The following is a 17,651-nucleotide window of genomic DNA, read 5'->3' as shown; positions in this document are numbered from 1 at the left end:
TGTTTCATGTTTTCATAGATTGTAGGTGTCTCCAGACCTATATTAGTTCTCTTCTTATGTTCTCTTCCAGTTGCTTTCAGTTTATGCCTCTCACTACCAATCACCTTCACCTTGTATTAACACTTAATAGAAGACAGCTTCTTATCCCACCACCAGCTGTGTCTATTTATCAGTGCTCCCAAATGAATCAACTAGATGCAGTGATCTAAAAATGTCTTTTTTCCTCCTATCATAAATCCACAGACTGGCACAGATTTCTTAATTATGCCACTCATCAACAGAGAATAAGGATGACACCAATCTGGTACCCAAGCAAACTCCATTAACTTTGGCCTTTCAGCTCTTCTACAGTACTGTGAAACATTAGAGGTCTTCCCAGCTTGTAATTTATTTATTTTTTTAATATATAATTTGGATACAAGGAACCACTTAAATGATCTGCCATTCTAAAGCATTTCTACATGACAACATTTGGGTGTCTCTGATAATCTTTTCTCCAAAATTGCTGGTCCAAAGCAAGGTATGTGTCCAAACACATATCAATACTGTCTATAATCAGATGAATGGAAAACTGAAAAATTCCTTTATTTTGGGGCAGATAGCTGTAGTCCAGTGCAAGGTCTGTGTGCAGAGCTGCGTTCAGTTGGGACTAGGTCTGAGCCTGATCGTGCTCCGAGGCGCTGCGTGTTGTTTAGAACTATTCCATGGCACGGAGCTTTACTGGCGGTTTGGAGAAGGACAAATGATTAATGCTGGGACTGTAGGAAGGAATAAACAGATCTTACTCATACATTATGGAATTGTTGATGTGTGTACTAATTCTGGGAAAAAAAAAATAGCTAGGAGAATAAACACGTATTGAATGTAGACTTGCCTCTTCATCCTAAGACCATTATCACTGGAGATCTTAATTCTCTTGTAAACATGAAGGACACTTGTTACTCCTAAGGCAGAAGAATGCCCTTAAAAGGCCAACAAAAGGTCTGGGATTTTGCCAAAATGGGGTAGGACTGCACAGAGGCTCCTTTGCACTCTCTGCACTCTTTTTTTTTTGGAGCTCCACCCAGCACAGAGATCTGGCTAGATGGATCAAGTCACAGAGCTACCTTTCACTGCAATACTCAAAGGCAATCTAACTCACAGCACATACTTCAGGGCAAAGCACCACTGTCCTGGCATCACTGCAGAAAGGAATATGAGTAGGTAACTGCAGAGGCCAGCCTGCCAAAGGCTGCACTGTTAAGGCACCTCTCAACACCCCTTGGAGAGGAGACATTGAAGGAAATGCTTTGTGGTTTCTCTGCCTGACATGACAGTGACACTGGCTGCTACCTTTATCTGATGGCCTTCCCTTAGGGGAGCATAAAGCAGAACAGGGCTGCAGTGCAAGCTACATCACCGTAGGAATGGTTGTCCTTGCAGGGAAGAAAAGGAGGCATACAAGAGTAAAAGTAAATTTAAGTGGAAAAGGAATTCTGTCTGGAAACAAAAAAAAAAAAAAAAAAGTGAAAGGGAAAAAATGGTTAATTCATTCTGTGCTCTTGGAGGGGTTTTAATAATATCTAAAATGTTACAAGCACAGGGAGGAACAAGTATTGTGAAACCTTTTCTTGGTTTGTAACAGTGAACTAGTTATGATTGTTGGTCTGATTCTTCTAACAAAGAGGATTGTGCTGCTTATATAAAGTATCTACCCTGCTACTTTTGCAACCTCCCATCCCCTGCAGTCCTCCCACATACTCATCCTTGTAAACTGTGATCGATTCTTCATTTTTCTTTGAAAGTAACCAAATCTTCCTTATCAATTAAAAAAAAAAAAAAAAAAAAAAAAGGATAAAAGTCAGCCAACAGCCTCCAAAATGCTGGTCTTGCTCAATTCCAATTCATGCCCTATTCTTCCAGATGTTTGAGAGCAGACAGAGTGAGCAGAGAGCATCCGAGGTCTCAAGCCATTAGCAAACTTACTGCCATACCCAGTGAATACAGTGAATTTTGAATTTTTTTAGTATTAATGTATTATCTCCTTCGCCTCCCATGTCTACCCTTCCCCATACTGTATTGTGGTTGCATGCTGAATAAAACTTGTTTTCAAAAGGATTATTAAGCAAGATGGTATTGTTGCTACTTGGAATGTCTTAATTCCAGGGAAATTGATGTGTCCCTAGGCAGGTTTGTTACAGTCTAACCCTGTTGGTAAAATCATATTCTTCCTTTCCTCACCTTCTATGTTTTGAAGAAGAAGGAGCTCTTAGGAGTGTAAGCAAATCCTCTTTTTCTTGCTAACAGCATGATCCCTTGTGCTGCATTGTTGGTCAAAGGATTGGAATTCACCGCATCCAGTTTTTCTGTGGTAGGTTCTTGTTCCACACTTCAGAACTATTTCTAATAGTCCAGTGACAGACTGTGACAGTGATATTTTAGTTATGAAGGTAAGGTACCCCTTTAAATCTTGAAGTTCATCTTATTCAGAGAGGAAGGGAAAGTCTTGGCCATTATCAAGCCAATATTGGAATCTCATCAGACCCTTGAAAAGTCTGTGAATAGGTCCAGCTCAGGGAAATAAAAAACAATAATAATAAAAAAGCAACACTTTATAAAGGGTAATAACATAGAATATTAAGTTTTATTAATAGATTACCATCTACTAATTTATGAGTGTGTATAGAATGAAATAAACTAAGAAACTCAATGCAATGTACTTTAATCATCCCTGAACATGGCTCAACTGAAACGTCTAATAATAGGAAGCATTGTGTGGAGCCACAGTCAGGCATCCATCTATGTGATATTACCTTTCAAAATCTTACTCAAAAGAGAAACAATGAATAAAAATGTAAGTCTAGAATTAAAGTAATAATAAACTAGATAGCTTTAGATAACCTGCAACACTCCCTGGTTAAAATACAGCTCTCGCTATTGTGTTTATGGTTGGGAGAGCCTTACAGGTGAAAGGGCACAACATTTTTCACTTGATCCCAAAGGGCCCGAGCCAGTTTCCTTAAATGTCTGTGGAACTGCAGCTGAAATAAGAGCAGACCCAGAATATTTGCATCTACTTGGGACAGAACTTAAAATTTCTTCCAGTGTTTTATCAGAAGTGCATGTGATCCTGGTTAGACTTCAGAAATAAGGGGAAACATTATTTTTCAAGTTTGCTCGAGATTATATGTGCTCCATGGGAGGAACGGCACAGCTGAATTCCTAATAACATCTTCAGACAAAGAAATCTTAAGGTTGTCAATTTAAATTACTGTAGTAATGCAAACCACAGAAGTTGCTTTCTAGCACTGAATAATGTGCTTTAAAGAGCTAAAGGTCACACTTAAAACACAATCACATGTTGTCATTATGGGTGATTTTTATTTTCATAAACTTCTCATCTTCAGCTGCGGGGTTGAGCATTTTTATTGTTCCATCATTTTGCAGCCTCTGCGTGGATAGATGAAACTGGGTATTTCTATTAAAACAAACTAATTACCGCTAAACAGGCAAGAATGCTGTTAATTAAGTGACTTAAACAAATCATGCAGTTTGTGAAACATTAAGGTCTGTTATAAGATGATAATGATAACTGCGAGTATTATAACTGCCATTATGAAAAGAATGTTAGAATAAATGTTCTGGAAATTATACAGTTTCTCCTCTACAGTTTTACACGGAACTTTTTTACTCCTTTATCTCTGAATTCATAAGCACCACACACACGCACAGCTTGGAGCACTTCACAAAACAGAATAAATACATCTCCGCTTTCAAGTCAATAAAGCCACTTCACTTAACAAAGGCTTCATTCTTGTTGGAGCAATCAAAATCTATATAATGTTTGCTTTGATTACTGTACTGGGATATCTTTTGCCTGTACCGTTGGAGCTCTAATTGCCCTGCCACCAAGAGGCCAGGAGAGAAAAGACTGAAAACACACAGCCAGGCACTGCACTACAGGCGCCTACAGCAGCTTCCCTCCTACTGTCGAACACTCTGCTCAGGAATTTGAGGGTTTCCTTATGAAAGCCTCTTTCTGGGATAAAAAAAAAAAAATAATAATAATAATAAAATAATTAAAATAATAATAATGGGGGGGGGACAGAAGGACAAAAGAAAAAAAGAAAAAGATAAAAAAGATAAGTGAAAGGTGACAAAACACAAAGATAATCTGGCTATACATCAGTAAATGCATGCTAGGAAGGTGCAGTAGAGCAGCCACAGGGAGCATTGCATTTTGAAGCCACTGTACAACAGAACAGTTTCTCAAGTTTCAAACTGAAAATAGTAATAATAACAACAATAATGATAAAATAACATAAATAAAGTGAGGCTAAAGTTTTGATCTGGTTGTAGTTGCCTTGCCTTTTTTTCTCACAAAGCAAATGTAAGCGGGAAGACTGGGTCCTCTGCCACATGCTCAGACTCCCATCATTTGCTTAATGTGATCTGCTTTTGCCAAATAGCTCATGCACAAACCTGCAGATACATTTAACCACGAAGAAAATCTCTGACAATGAAAAACATACCATTTTTGATCTAGAAGAAGACAAATTAAGGTAATGCAGATGTGTGTGCAAGTTGACCCTCTTGTGCAGTACCAAAATGTCCTGTGTAAGAATGAGATCTTGCTAACCATTCTGAGAAAGTTTCTTGGAAAACTTGTTTCTTTATAGAAAGAGCATCGTCTTAAATGTCTTTTGCTGGAAAGTTTCCTTATACTTCCTTACTCTTGCTTTCTGCATGCTCTCAGTGTGCTGCCCTAAGAAGCAGACTAATAAATACTGCAGTTGTAGCTCTTTCTAGTGGCACTTTGCATAAAGTGTATCAGGGAAAAGGGAGTCCTTAAAACAGCAAATGGAGAAAGAGAGACCCATCAAAATGATGGGGATAAACACGGGATACAGACCGGCACCTGTCAGTCATGGCCACATTCATCCCAAAGACAGATCTGCAGCAGCAATGCTGCAAAAACTGGGGAGATTTTTGCAGTCGGTGGGGAGAGGAGCGCAGCCGTGCTGTGCAACACACCGGGCCACTTCTCAACCTCCTCACGCCTTTCCCCTAAGCTCGAGCAACCTGCTGCGGGACGATATGGCTGTACCCGGGCCAGGCCAGGAGGGCTTTGCTCGGGGACAAAACGCTCCCTGCGGGGCCGGGGCCGCCGGAGATGTCGCACGCCTCCCTCTGCCGGCCGCAGCCGCCAGCGCTGTGCCGCGGCCACCGGCATCGCAGCACCGGGCTCACCGGCTGGGGCTGCGCTGCGGGACGCCGGGGGAAGGAGTACGGAGCCCTAAAGGACCAAACTCTCTCGGTTTTTTAATTTTTTTTTGGAGATGGGGAATGTTTGGATACCGTACCGCCCCGCAGGAGTACGTTCGTCAGATGCTCGCGGTGAATTGTGCCTGAATGAGCTGCGGCTCGGGAGCTGCTCAGAGCAAATATTCACCGAACAAACGTGAGGAGCGAATAAATTCATAGGAAATCTGTGATCTGTGTACAGGTAACTCAGATGAAGGAAAAACTCTTTGGGTATATTACTTGGCTGTAGTCACAGGGCACAGGTTTCCAAAATCTGTGATCAAAGATTTCCAGGGGCAAGGAACTTGAGCCCCTCTGCCATTCAAAATATAATGTCCCTGACTAGCGAAAGAACACCTTTGAGGTTTTTTTTTGCTTATCTTTATTCCCTAGGCATGTGAGTCCCCAGCTCCAGCAGCATCTTGTTGCACGAGTTACAAGCTCAGTATCAACAGGAGGATGTCCAGCAGGAATACAGGTACAGAATTTGGCCTATAGCATAATTGCTTGAAATGTTCCTTTAGTTCAAGAATGTCCTCTTCAGACATTGTGAGAAGCCAGACTGATTGGAAGAACAGTGTGGGTAACATTAATTGCCATCAATTTATTAAACAAGTGGGAGCATGTGCATTCAAAAAGGTATTGCAAGCAGGACATCAAATGGCTTTGCAGTTAATTCAGCACAGCTCTGGAGTGTTGCTTATTATGAGGTGAAACAGTTTAAACCCCTTTTCTCTGGGTAGTGACACAGATCTTGACCCACAATCCTGCTAATATAATGTCTGTACTGAAAATTTAGCACTCCAGTATAACTCATGAGCTTGGGTGATCTTTGGAAGATCTGGTTCCCTAAATGAGTAAACAAAGTAGTGAGCTATGATTCCAATTTTTGGAAGCTGAAACACAGTCACTTGTTTACATTGATTTTGCTAGCTCTGAAACAAATTTTTCTCAGGCCGCAATTCCACCACAAACAGTCATTCCCAGCATGACAAAAAATCATCAAAAGTTTCAACTGGGAATGATATTGTGTTGCTCTTGAAATGTAGGATATCAGAAGGGTAGTTTCATCTGCTGATCCACAGCATCACACAAGGTAATCACAGAGGGAGGAATTGCCTACCTAAGCAGTGAGATAAAACCGCAACATTTGATGGCTTGCGGTATGTATGTCAGGGAAGTAAGACACGTCTCACACCTGCTTTTTTGATTATGCTATGCTGGCACTGCCATAAAATAAGAGCAGCATGGCAGAGCCTGAGGGAATGGCACAGCCAAAAGCAGGTGTGTGATATACCTTCCATGCCATGCATGCCACATGCTACCCAGCACTGCAGTCAGCGGAGGAGCTTGCAAAATACAGCCCTCGCTCAAGTACTTCATGCTGCTTTAGGTGTATTTCAGTAGCTGAGAGCATCCTGACTACCAAATATAAGCACTTGATGTGGAGCCTGAATCTGCATCCCTTATTAACACTTGTGTGACAAGGGTTTCCTCAGGGGAGGTGCCCAGAAAGAGCAGTGTCTGCCTAGGGACGTGATGCTCAGTGCGAGGATGGCTTACTGAGTCTTACCTATAACCATCAACCCAGGGACGAGATTCCTCTGCTTGTTCAAACCAGCACTTCTCAAGTCTCACCTAACACAGGGTAAATTGCTACCTCTATTCCAGTCATGAATGAAAAATTTCCCAAATCTTTGCAATGGGAATCGGGACTCTGTTTTTGCACAGTGCCTGCTGCAATGTACCACATTCCCTGAGCTGTGCCACTGTACCAAAAGAAACTATAAATTACCTGTCCCTTGAGCTCTGTAATTAGATTAAGGTTTGTATGAATTGTTATAAATGCAGAAAATCTTTAGAAAATATCTAGAGCAAAAGGTGGTAGCTTATACTAACATTCACAATATCAGTTATGAAAGCTGATATGGCTTCTCCAATCCAGTATGCCTTCTAGTTGACTGTTTTGTAACTCCAGATGTTTGGGCAATAAAACACATTGAAGTCAAATTTACTAGCTCTGCACTTTCAGAAACTGCCTGTCAAGAGTTTGAAATTCCAGAGCTGGCAGCAGGGGTGAAAAATTTCAAGTATTGATTTATAACCTAACTCTCATTTTAAAAACTTCTATTTTGGAAAAAAAAAAAAAAAAAAAAAAAAAAAAAAAGCACAACAAACAAACAAAACCACAAACCCTTGAGTACATAAATTTAAAAGAAAAATTTAAAATATTTTATATCACTTATAAAACCTAATAATGTTGCATAGTCACTTGCTATGGATGTGTAATTTGAAGTTGCTATTTCTTGAACCTAGCTGAAAAAAACAACTAAAGTGGCACCTGTTACGCACTTAAGTCCACTTTTCAAAGCAAACTGTTTGACACTTCATTTCTGTCTAAATATGAAAACTGGAGATTAACTTCTGCTTCAGATGTGTTTATGAAGGCTCTTCAGTGATTTTAAAGAACATTTAAAGATGACTAAATGGTAAGCTTAACTTTGGGTATACTTTTAAGTCATTTGCTTCTCAAACAGTCAGGAAAACATCTTCCCCAATCAGGTTCTATAAGGAAAACAAACAAACAAGCAACAGTAACAACAAGGAAGCAACCACTTTTGGAATAAATCCAGGCAATTTGCACTTTCTAATCCCAAATCCCTGAATTACCTCCATCCTTTAACTCCTTTGTCAAATCTGAAATTTATTAAACTGGGCTAATAATTCTGCTTATCTCACTGGGAGAAAGGTAAAGAGCTCATGGGGCAGACTGGCTCCTGACCAGGCAAAATCCAGCTCAGTGGCATTTGGGGTAGCCCGGGTGCAAGCAGCATTTGTCATGTGCATGGAGGACCTCTAAGGATGCTCAGTGGTTTTGGCACATGTAGCATCTTTGGATGCACTCTTACGTGTAATTGAGCACAGAAAGATTTGAAAGCCCTTTTTCCAGAGAAGACAGACCCCTGTTTAGTGCTGCTGCTTCAACCAGCTCCTCCAGGTCAAAGTATGCCCCCTTCCAGTAGGAAAGTGATTCCTCCACACCTCAGGCTGCACTGCCCTTTCTCCTCTGCTGTCTGCCACAACTTGGCTATCAGGAAAAGACTTGCTTTGTCCCCTAGTTGAACTAGCTGTCCCCATGCCATCACTCGTGTCCTGGCTGTGGAGCAGCGATGCTCCCCATGCACCTACACGGGGGCAGAGAGGCTGACAGGTTGGCAGCCACCAGGGACCCCCGAGCAGGGCTGCAGGGACATCGACTTGAAATTGGGATGGACCTTTTTAATGAGGTCACTGAGGTACTAACTAGAAACTAAGCCTGGAACTATAGGTAATACTCCTGGGAAGCCCCAAAACATCAAAAATAAATTAACTCAGTTTAATGGAGAAGCCAGCCCTGCCTCCCCTGTCCCCTGTGGCAGTAGATGTGCCCATCAGCTGGTGCCGCAGCAAATATATCTTCCACACACGGCATCTTTCCGGGGTCTGGTTCCTTGCCTCTGCAAAGTTTCTCTTAGCACAAGGAAGCAGTAAATACCAGACAAATGGGAGAAGCTCCCGACTTTACCAAGTTATGGCAAAACTGGTGAACAAATACCGTACATGGAGAAACGCTCTGCTGCCGACCAACCTGAGACATGAGGCTGGGGAGCGTGATGTTGGGGATGTGTGAGGAGCACATGTGATCCAAAAAAAAAGCTCCTGTTCTGCAGCCAAGTTCTCCTTGTTCAGAGTTCCCTTTCCACTCAGCCTCAGGACTCAACTGCAGGGTTATGATGGAGCCTCCCAGGCCCAAACCTGCCCCTTTTTCTCGCTCTGTGCCTGTTCAAAAAAAGAAGCATTACCTCCCTGTCACACTGCAGCTTTGTGTCAGCTGCTGAGGAGGAGAACAAGACCCCTGCAAAAACAAACCAAAATAATAACAACATCAAAACACAACATACCCCAACCCTAGAGATGGAAATGGTCTGTAAGTCACGGGGTGGGGGTGATGGAGCCTCTGTGGGGACGAGCAGCTCCCGTGGCCCCTGGGAAACCCTCCTACAGCATCGCCACTCGCTGCTACTTTTTCCTGCCGAGGGCAGAAGGCAAAGCCAGCATGTTTGGGAAGGTGCTAGCTGCAGAAAACAGCTCTCCTTGTCTCGCAGGCAGCCCTGCGAGGTTGAGTTTCGGGGCTGGGGAAGGAGAGGCTCCCCGGAGCACCGCGGGGTGCGGAGAGCTGCGGGGCTGCAGCCCCCTGGCGCTGGCAAAACCTGGCATGGGAGAAGCCGGGGCCGGTCACCACCTGCCTGGGCTCTGCAAAGGGAAAAGCAAGTTAGAGACAGAAACCCCAAACCGACACGAGCTCCCGGACAGCGGTAAAACCCGAGCGAGCCCCGGCCGAGCAGCGAACCCCAGCTGCGGGCGCTGCCACCCCGCTGAGCGAGATCTGCTGGAGGCGCGGCGAAGGCGGGGGGCAGGGGAGAGCATTTTGGGGGGGGCAGGGGACAGCATTTGGGGTCCGAGGGGAGGAGCCGGGGTGCCCCCAGCCTGGAGGGAGGGACCAGGGGGGGGTAAGGGGAAGAAGCCCCCTCGGGGACGGCTCCCCCCGGTGCAGCCCCTCGCCGTGTCCCCCACCCGGGCGGGCAGCGGGGGGCTGGCTGCGAGCGCCAGTGCGCGCCTCGCCATCCGCGCAGGGGAGCGGGCGGCGGGGGCCGGTCTGCGGCGGGTGGTTCCCAGCCTCCCCCGCCCCCTTTCCCTCTGGGTTCGCTCCTCGGCTCCTGCTCGCATTTGATCGCAGGCGGGCGGCGCAGCCCCTCTCCCCAGCCCGGCCCGGCCCGGCCCCCGCCCGTCCCCGCCCCGCGGGTTGCGGGCTGGAGGCAGCCGTGCCCAGCCTCGCCGTGCCGTGCCGTGCCGTGCCGAGCCTCGCCGTGCCTCGCAGCCCTCGGGAAAGCATCTCTCCGCCGCGCTCCGCGCCCCTCCGAGCCCGGCCATGCTGTGCCGCTGCCCCCCCCCGGCCAGCGGAGCCGCCCCCCGCGCAGCCTGAGCGCCTCCGGGAAGCGGCGCTCCGCGCTCCGGCCATGGGGAAGGGGCTGGAGGGCACGGCGGCCCGCTGCGGGCTGGGACTGGGATACCTGCTGCACACCGTGGTGCTCCCCGCGCTGGCCGTCCTGGGGGCCAGCCGGCCCGGCTCCGCCGCGCAAGGTGAGGCAGCGGAGCGGGAGGGGGAGACCTGCGGGGTGCCGAGGCCAGGAGGGGTTTTCTCGCCACCCGTGAGCCGCCCCGTCCGGGCACGGGCGTGGGGAGGGTCCCCGGGAAGCGGCGTGGGACCGGAGAGGGTCCGGGGGAGCCGGGGGGCAGCGGCAGCTCCAGCCCCGCCGGGCTCCGCTTGCGGGCGCACGCCCCGGAGCGCGATGGAGCCGGAGGGAGCCGCGGCGTCGCCTTTATTTTTATTCCCCCCTGCGCCGGAGGACTGCTAAATCCGTCTCTGCCAGCGCCTGGGTGTCGGTGCCCCTGCCAGAGGGAGAGTGCCTCGCTCCGCCGTGCGCCCCGGGGATGTGTGGGGAGCATCACAAAGAGCCCCGGCGCGGTGGCACCGGCTGGGGCTGCCGCAGGGCAGGCAGGCACAGCGGGAGGCTTCTTCTCGTGCGAGCCGCTGCCAGATAAAACTTTCTCGGTGCTTTTCTCCTCTCTTCCCGGGAGTTAGAGCTCAAGTGGAAATGGTGGCTTCTGCTGGGAAATACTTTTCTGCGAGCTCCTCAGCGCCGGGGAGAGGGAGGTTGCTGCTGCATGTGGGCACAACCGCACACGGCGAGGATGTTCGGCTTCAGTAAAGCGTTTGCAAATTCCTGGTGACACGGGTAGAGAGAGGAAGGAATTTTAGAAGCCGATTTTTTTTTTTTTTTCCCCCTATATGCCACCAGGAAAACACAGCGCACACCGAAGCCTTGATTTGGAGGTGCTAGCGTAACGCGAGTGGAAGAATGCTGCTTTTCTCCCCCCAGCATCCCCGATGAGAGGCACTTGAGACGGCCACACAGACCTGACCCCGGGCTCTCACCCGGCCATTACAAGGCACGCTCTGCCCTGGCCTTTCTGCCCGGAGAGCCGTGTGGGTTGCTGTGAGTGCCGCTGCCCCGGCAGGATTTCAGGAGCCGTAGGCTTGCTGGCAGGGGCTGGATGCGCCCTACATCGTGTCTGTGCATGTCACTGCGCGTATCCCTTCCCCGCTGGTACTTGCTCCGTCCTCAGAGTCATGTTTCCTTAATGTGCCGGGCATTTATCTCGTGGGGATATCAGAAACCTGGTCATGAAAAGGAGGTTGCAGAGAATGGGAGTACGGAATTCATTATGCGCCGTGTCACATTTCTGCATCGTTTTCTTTCCCTGCTTGGTTTCGTGGTGGAGATTGGGCAGGCTTGACTTTTTGTTTTTAGAGGTTTTATTAGCACAGCGTGCGTGTAGACCGAGATGTCAGTGCCTGTGTGTCAGTCTGTGCAGACAGGGGGTGTGAAAGGGAGAAGAGCCCCTCGGGTGGCTGGACCTGGCACAGAAAGGAGCCCCGAATTCACGTGACAGATGGCCCGAGAGGGGAAGAAGGGACGTGCTGTGTCTCTAGCTGCTTCAGACCGCACGTCTCCCCACCACAGGGCACCCACACCCGCTCCGATGGCCTCTCACTGCCACACGTGTGTAATGCAATGCTGCTGGGCAGAAAGGATGCACACACACCTGGGGAGAGGGGAGATGAGGAGATGGGAGAAAGAAGAGGGGAAAGGGGAAAAAGTCAAGGGCTCTGATTCTGGGATGGTGCCTGTGTGGATGCTGGGCAGGAAGGCATGGGTTCAGGATCTCTGGTGGGTGCAGGTGTGCTCATGTACTGAGAGAGGGAGCAAGAGGTCCCCAGCACCGTTTTCCATTGTTTGCCACGTCACAAACTTTCTACAACCAGGTGGAAAAAACAGGGACTGTGGCCGGGAGGTAATCTTTTGGTTTTGAGTCATTTTTCCATGCCCGCTTTTATTTTCATTTCCTGTTTGCTGGAAGTGGGTGCAGGGTTTGGGTGCAGACCTGGTTTTGGCATCTTTCCCAGAGCTGGGGGATTGTCTGAGCAGTGTTTGCCTTGGTGATCTTCATGTGTGTATACGTAGTGCTTCTGTAAGGCAATGAATCAACAGTTTAACTATGCCCTCTTCAGGAATTTTTCTCACCATATAGCACTGGGCAAAGTTTCACCACTGCTTTATTTATATATTTCCAAAAATGCACAAACGTTAAAGAGATCCTTACCCAACCCCATTCTCCAGTCTTCCTCCAGCTGGTCCATCTCCTCCAAAATGGAACCACTCTGCTCGTGGTTTTGTTCACAGTCCTTTGGAAGCAGAAGAAATGGGATAGGGGGAACCTAACCTCCAAACTGGTCTTGGTCTTCTGATTTTCAGTGGGTCTGGAGCCAGCTGGCTTGGTTTTAATCATGCAAACAATTCAGTCTTCACCTGTGATACCTTGAAAAGGAAAAAAACAACCCCAAAACAACCTTAAAGGGGTGTCTGCAAACCGCAACCACTGCCACGTAGCTATGATTTTAAGAGGTGGGGATGGGAAGAGAACGAGGCTCTATACATTTTTTTTTTTTCCCAGTACTTGCTGCTAATGCTATTTCTCATTTTGCTTTTCTTCTCCGTTCTTCAACCAGCTTTATCTTTTGAAGCAGGCTAGGGAAGCTGTGGGCATTGTTGGGGCTTCTGCTTTCATGCTTTCCTTTTCCATTGCTTTTTGGAAAATAAATTTATCAATTGAGTATTTGGTGGACCAGCCTCCACGCTTCCTTAAAGACAGATTCGTATCGCTGCATCCCAGAATCCTCCTGTAAGCTGTTCAGCAGACCTAAATACACTTTTTTATTAGCATTTCTTATCTTATTATCTGAAGCTGTCTCAAGTATTTTTCCGTTGTTATCAGGAGAGAACAGGAAATGGCCCAATGCTGGAGAGAGCCCGTAACTTTTAAAGGGGGGTGAATGGGGCCAGGGGGATTATTAAGCCAAAACCAACTCTGATGTGTTGTTTGCCATATCCATTACACCACTATAAAAAGCCACATCAGAAGGAGAATTCAATTGCCCCAATGTGTGAAAAAGAAGAGCAACCACCTCTGGACCCAAGCACCAACCTGTGCCCAGCATCTCGGTGCTATCTGCCCACAGAGCAACTTTTCCAGCAGTCATCTGGGTAGTAAAAGTGTTTGAAGAACTTTTTCCTGTGGCCCCACTCTCTTTTTAGGGTTAGGTGGGACAAGAGGGAGGGTGGGCTATGTATCTGCAGTGACAAGCCATACAGACTGATACTGAAGAGATGGATAGAAAAGTCAAAGGGCTGCATATTAATCAGTTTTTGTTTCAGTTTTTCCTTTACAACAAATTACTACATTTTTGACGCTTAACCCCTCAAACCTAATTAAATTAAACTGATAATTTAAGAAGAAAACTCTAAAAGAGCCATATGTGCAGATATTTGTCCTACCCCAGCACAGCCTTTATTAGCAACAGCAGCAGTTTGAAAATGCTTGGTGTGGAAAAAGTGAAACACAACATGTGAACGTACTAACCTTTTGGGGATGCACTTCGTGATTAAATACCTAAATGCATCTCGTTGAAAAAAGGGGGGGAAATGGATTTAATTCTCTTGATGCATCAGTGGACCCCTTGTATTTGGTCGTGTGGATGTAATTGTATTTGCATCAGTAAAGCCAAGCAGTATTTCACTGCAAACAGATAACCCATTTGGAACATTAATCTGTTCTAAAGGGATGTGCTCTTGCAGATCTCAGGGATGTTCACGAGTTTGGGCCGGATGTTGCAGCCCTTGCTCATCCCCAGGAACATTTTAGGACTGCCGGAGGCTTCACTGAAAGAAAGGTGGCCCCTCCAGGTTGCCTTGGCTGGCTGAGGTGTGATTTCAGCAGGGTTAAAATGAAGTCGAGAGATCCGTCTGTGGAGGAGAGAGCTTCTCCCTGGGAATAAGGGAGTCAGAATCTGGGCGTTTGTTCCGTCAGCCTTCAGTAGCCAGTTACAACAGTTATTAAAAAAAAAAAAAAAAAAAGTGCATCAAATACAGCCCCCTTCTGATGGATTTTCAGCATTACTGTCCTTGTCATTCTTCTGTGTGGTAAGCATGCGCTAGTGCATCTCAGCATTTCACCCTGCATGTTTACACTCAGTTATTTTATATGGACCCTTTGTCACACAACTTTTTTTTTTTTTTTTTTTTTTTTCATAATAATTTCAAACCCCTCGTTATTCACCATAATTTGGGACTCACTTTGTGTGTGACATCCAAACTCAGAAACAGGAAAGAGCATTAACCCTATTAAAAAGATTTTCCTAATTTGATTTTCCAAACACAGCACGTCTGACAGCCGTGTTCCAAAGCCAGGCAAATCACTTCCATAGCTGGTCTGCACAGCAAGAGAGAAGAAAATGTGGGTTGTATTTATTGGGCATTTTCAGATAAATACCTTGATTTTTGCACAAGTAGAAGACTGATGATTAGAGGCAGAGTCTGTTCAGTTGAACAGGACACAGAGCAGCATCAGTTCTCATGGTAGGTGAGAGGAGCTCGGGCTGGTAGGCCAGTAATTGAGTATTTCTGAGCTGTGTATGATTAGTTTTGTGTGTATGGAAAACACTGAGGAGAGTTGTGGTTTGAAAAGTGAAGCTACTCTTATTTCAGGCTATCAGCTAGGTAGGCTTGTTTGGAGTAACCTGATTTATATGTTTCTTGCTTTCTGGTGTCTTTCTGGATTTTTAAATCATTGGATTTTTGAGGAATCCGGTTCCTGAGTTCTGGAAAAAGGGAAACAACAGTCACTTTTGTATCTTATCATAAACATATGTTTTAATTGATAATAATGGTGATTTTTCTAAGTAAATTTCAAAATAGTGGATGGTTAGCTGGCATTTAGACAAATAGGATTTGACTCAATGTGCGTCTCAAGCATTCAGATCACTGGTTTGTCATCTAAAACATGTCAGACCTTTGAAATAAAGGTTCATTTAATCACGAGTGCCCTTCTTGTGCAATATGTTTCATACATGTATATGGCACTGTAATAAAATAAAATGTCATTGCCTTTCCCCCTCTGTCTGTCGTCCCTTCTAGGTGGGGAGAGGAGCGTATATTAGCGAAGTGCACGCATTGTTAGCCACCCAGTGGAGGTATTCCAGTTTAGCAGGCAGAGATCTTGGCACTGGTGCCAATAAAGCAGTAATTACATTGCCTGTCATTTTCATTAGCCATCTTCGCTTCCATGTTCGACTCAGAGGTATAAAACAGCGTGAGCTTTTAAAGCCTAAGTCAAGGATTAACTGTTAGGGATAAGAGACACGCGGCGGTTTTCCAGTTGGCTACAACCTTCGTCAACAGAACTGCAGAACAACGTTGTACAGAGGCACAGTTCAGTGCTAACTGCTTCCAAGGACTGAAGGGATGGCGGTGTTTGAAGTGATTTATTGTGTGTGCTCCGTAGAGTCCAGTCTCGGGAGCAGGCGCCCCTGGAGCTTTCCATCATAACATTATCCAAGAGGTGATCTGAAGGAAATGGGATTGAGTCTTCTGGGAGGCCAACTGTATGCAAAGGCAGACTTAATTTGCATCATTTGTAAGCAAGCATTTGAAATTATGGTCAAAATGGAAAAGGTTATGAAGCAGCTTGCATTGAACAAATGGAAACAACATTCCCCTTAATTTTGCATGTACTTTGTTTTTTGTTTCTCTCTATTTTATTTAATGAGGTCGTCTGCAGATATTCCAACCCCAAACTCTGGCAGTGTGATAGAGAGAGGATGTATTTAGCATTGTCATTGGTTTTATAATGGGTATGCTTAAACATTTTGCAGAACATCAGTTGTGTGGTGTGTTTTCTTTTCTGTTTAGATCCATCTTTTGAGGGTAGGCACGTGGCATAAATCTGACTGTAAGCCGTGGGCATGCACACTTGCTGGAAAAGGTGAAGCAAAGCCCCAAACTGTGGTTGTGTTCCCGTCACTTTCCTCCAGGCTGGCTCTGCTGATCCAAACAGCATTCACAAGTAAGGCACAGCGACTCACAGTGCTGGGCAAGAGCTGCCAGAGGTTTTCCCAGCTTGCCGTAACCTCGGAGATGCTCGTGCATAGCCTTCCCCCTAGGTAGTCATCACAAGAACAGCTTCCTGTTTGCTTTCATAACTCCTTCCCAAATCACATCGCACGTACATTAAGCAGGAAGCATGGGATTTCCTCCTAATTCACCAAACACTGGGATTTGGGGAGTCCCTTTATAGCTTGGCATGTTATTATCCAAAAGCTTGAGCCGGTGGAACAAAAAAAAAAAAAAAAAAAAAAAAGCTTCATGTAAAAACAGTTTCACTTAAAACCAACCTTTTTATCAATATGGAAAGCTCCATGGGGGGAGAAGAAATCAATTTTGTTTATTTGCACTGGGGAAGGGGGGTGAGACTGAAAAAAAAAAAAAAAAAAGAAAGAAAAAAGAAAAGAAACCCTAATCAAAACCAGAAGAGATTCAGTTATTTTAGTGAAAAGGTCAATAATGCATCAAATATTTGCCATGCTGGCCAAACTGTTTTTACATACCCCGTCTGAAAATCTCTCAGATGCTCAGTAAAAATGAGAAATAAAAAAGTTATGGAATCTTCTGACAATAACAGCTTTCATTTCCATTTCTCAAAAAAGTCCAACCAGCCTTCCAAAAAAACTCTGTTAAACTTGACTTATAGTCCTGGTTCGGCACTGGTTAAGGCACACATTTACAGCACTTTCTAGGTCTCATCCTCTTTTTTTTTTATTGCACTGATTGGACTCTGATACAGACTGAGGTGGAGAGACCCAGATTCGCCATGGTGCCTGACTCGGGAAGGACAGGCAGCACTGGGTTTAGGGGACTGCCCTTGCCATTCCCCAAATACAGCTCTCCCAGCTGCTCTAGCTTGTGTGGGTGTGCAGAAATCCCATAAAAGCAGGGGCTTCCCATACATTAGTATGCAATACCGCATTGCTTAGTGCCTCTTCAAATTTCCTTTGTTATGAGTCCTACATTGGCAGAGCAAGGAGGAGACAGCAAATAAGTTGTGTATGCTCACATCAGCTAGTGGCACTGATGGGGGACATCTGAGGTTACCTTTTCAGGATGGCTTTGCTACGTGGTTGGATTGCTGGAGATAATGGGAGGCTCTCATTTGTCACATCCCATTAATTTCCTAATTTTTAATCTGTCTTGCTGAACTGGGAATACAGCTGTTTTTATCTCTGTTTGGTGGAGAGATGTAAGGTGAATCACCTAAGGGTGCGGAGCAAATGTGTGTGGAAGCCAAAGTGAGAACTGGAGGCTTCTGAATGC

General features: G+C 45.9%; 1 protein-coding gene across 6 annotated transcripts in view; it reads left to right on the top strand.

The window, feature by feature from the left end:
• Positions 1-17,651, top strand: part of UNC5C (unc-5 netrin receptor C) — a 371,609-nt gene that overhangs the window by 113,497 nt on the left and 240,461 nt on the right. For 3 of the 6 annotated variants that reach the window (XM_084516955.1, XM_084516962.1, XM_084516959.1), the window contains one exon: positions 5,677-5,761. In XM_084516955.1, coding sequence (XP_084373081.1) covers positions 5,677-5,761 — 85 coding nt within the window. Of the gene's footprint in view, positions 1-5,190; positions 5,486-5,676; positions 5,762-10,066; positions 10,465-17,651 lie in introns of those variants that run through there. The other 3 variants (XM_084516960.1, XM_084516957.1, XM_084516961.1) reach the window with 2 other exon arrangements.

This window comes from Aythya ferina (assembly GCF_964211825.1).
Source record: "Aythya ferina genome assembly, chromosome: 4".
Taxonomy (NCBI): domain Eukaryota; kingdom Metazoa; phylum Chordata; class Aves; order Anseriformes; family Anatidae; genus Aythya; species Aythya ferina.
The sequence above is the reverse complement of the archived record's forward strand: the minus strand, read 5'-3'. Positions and strand labels throughout refer to the sequence as shown.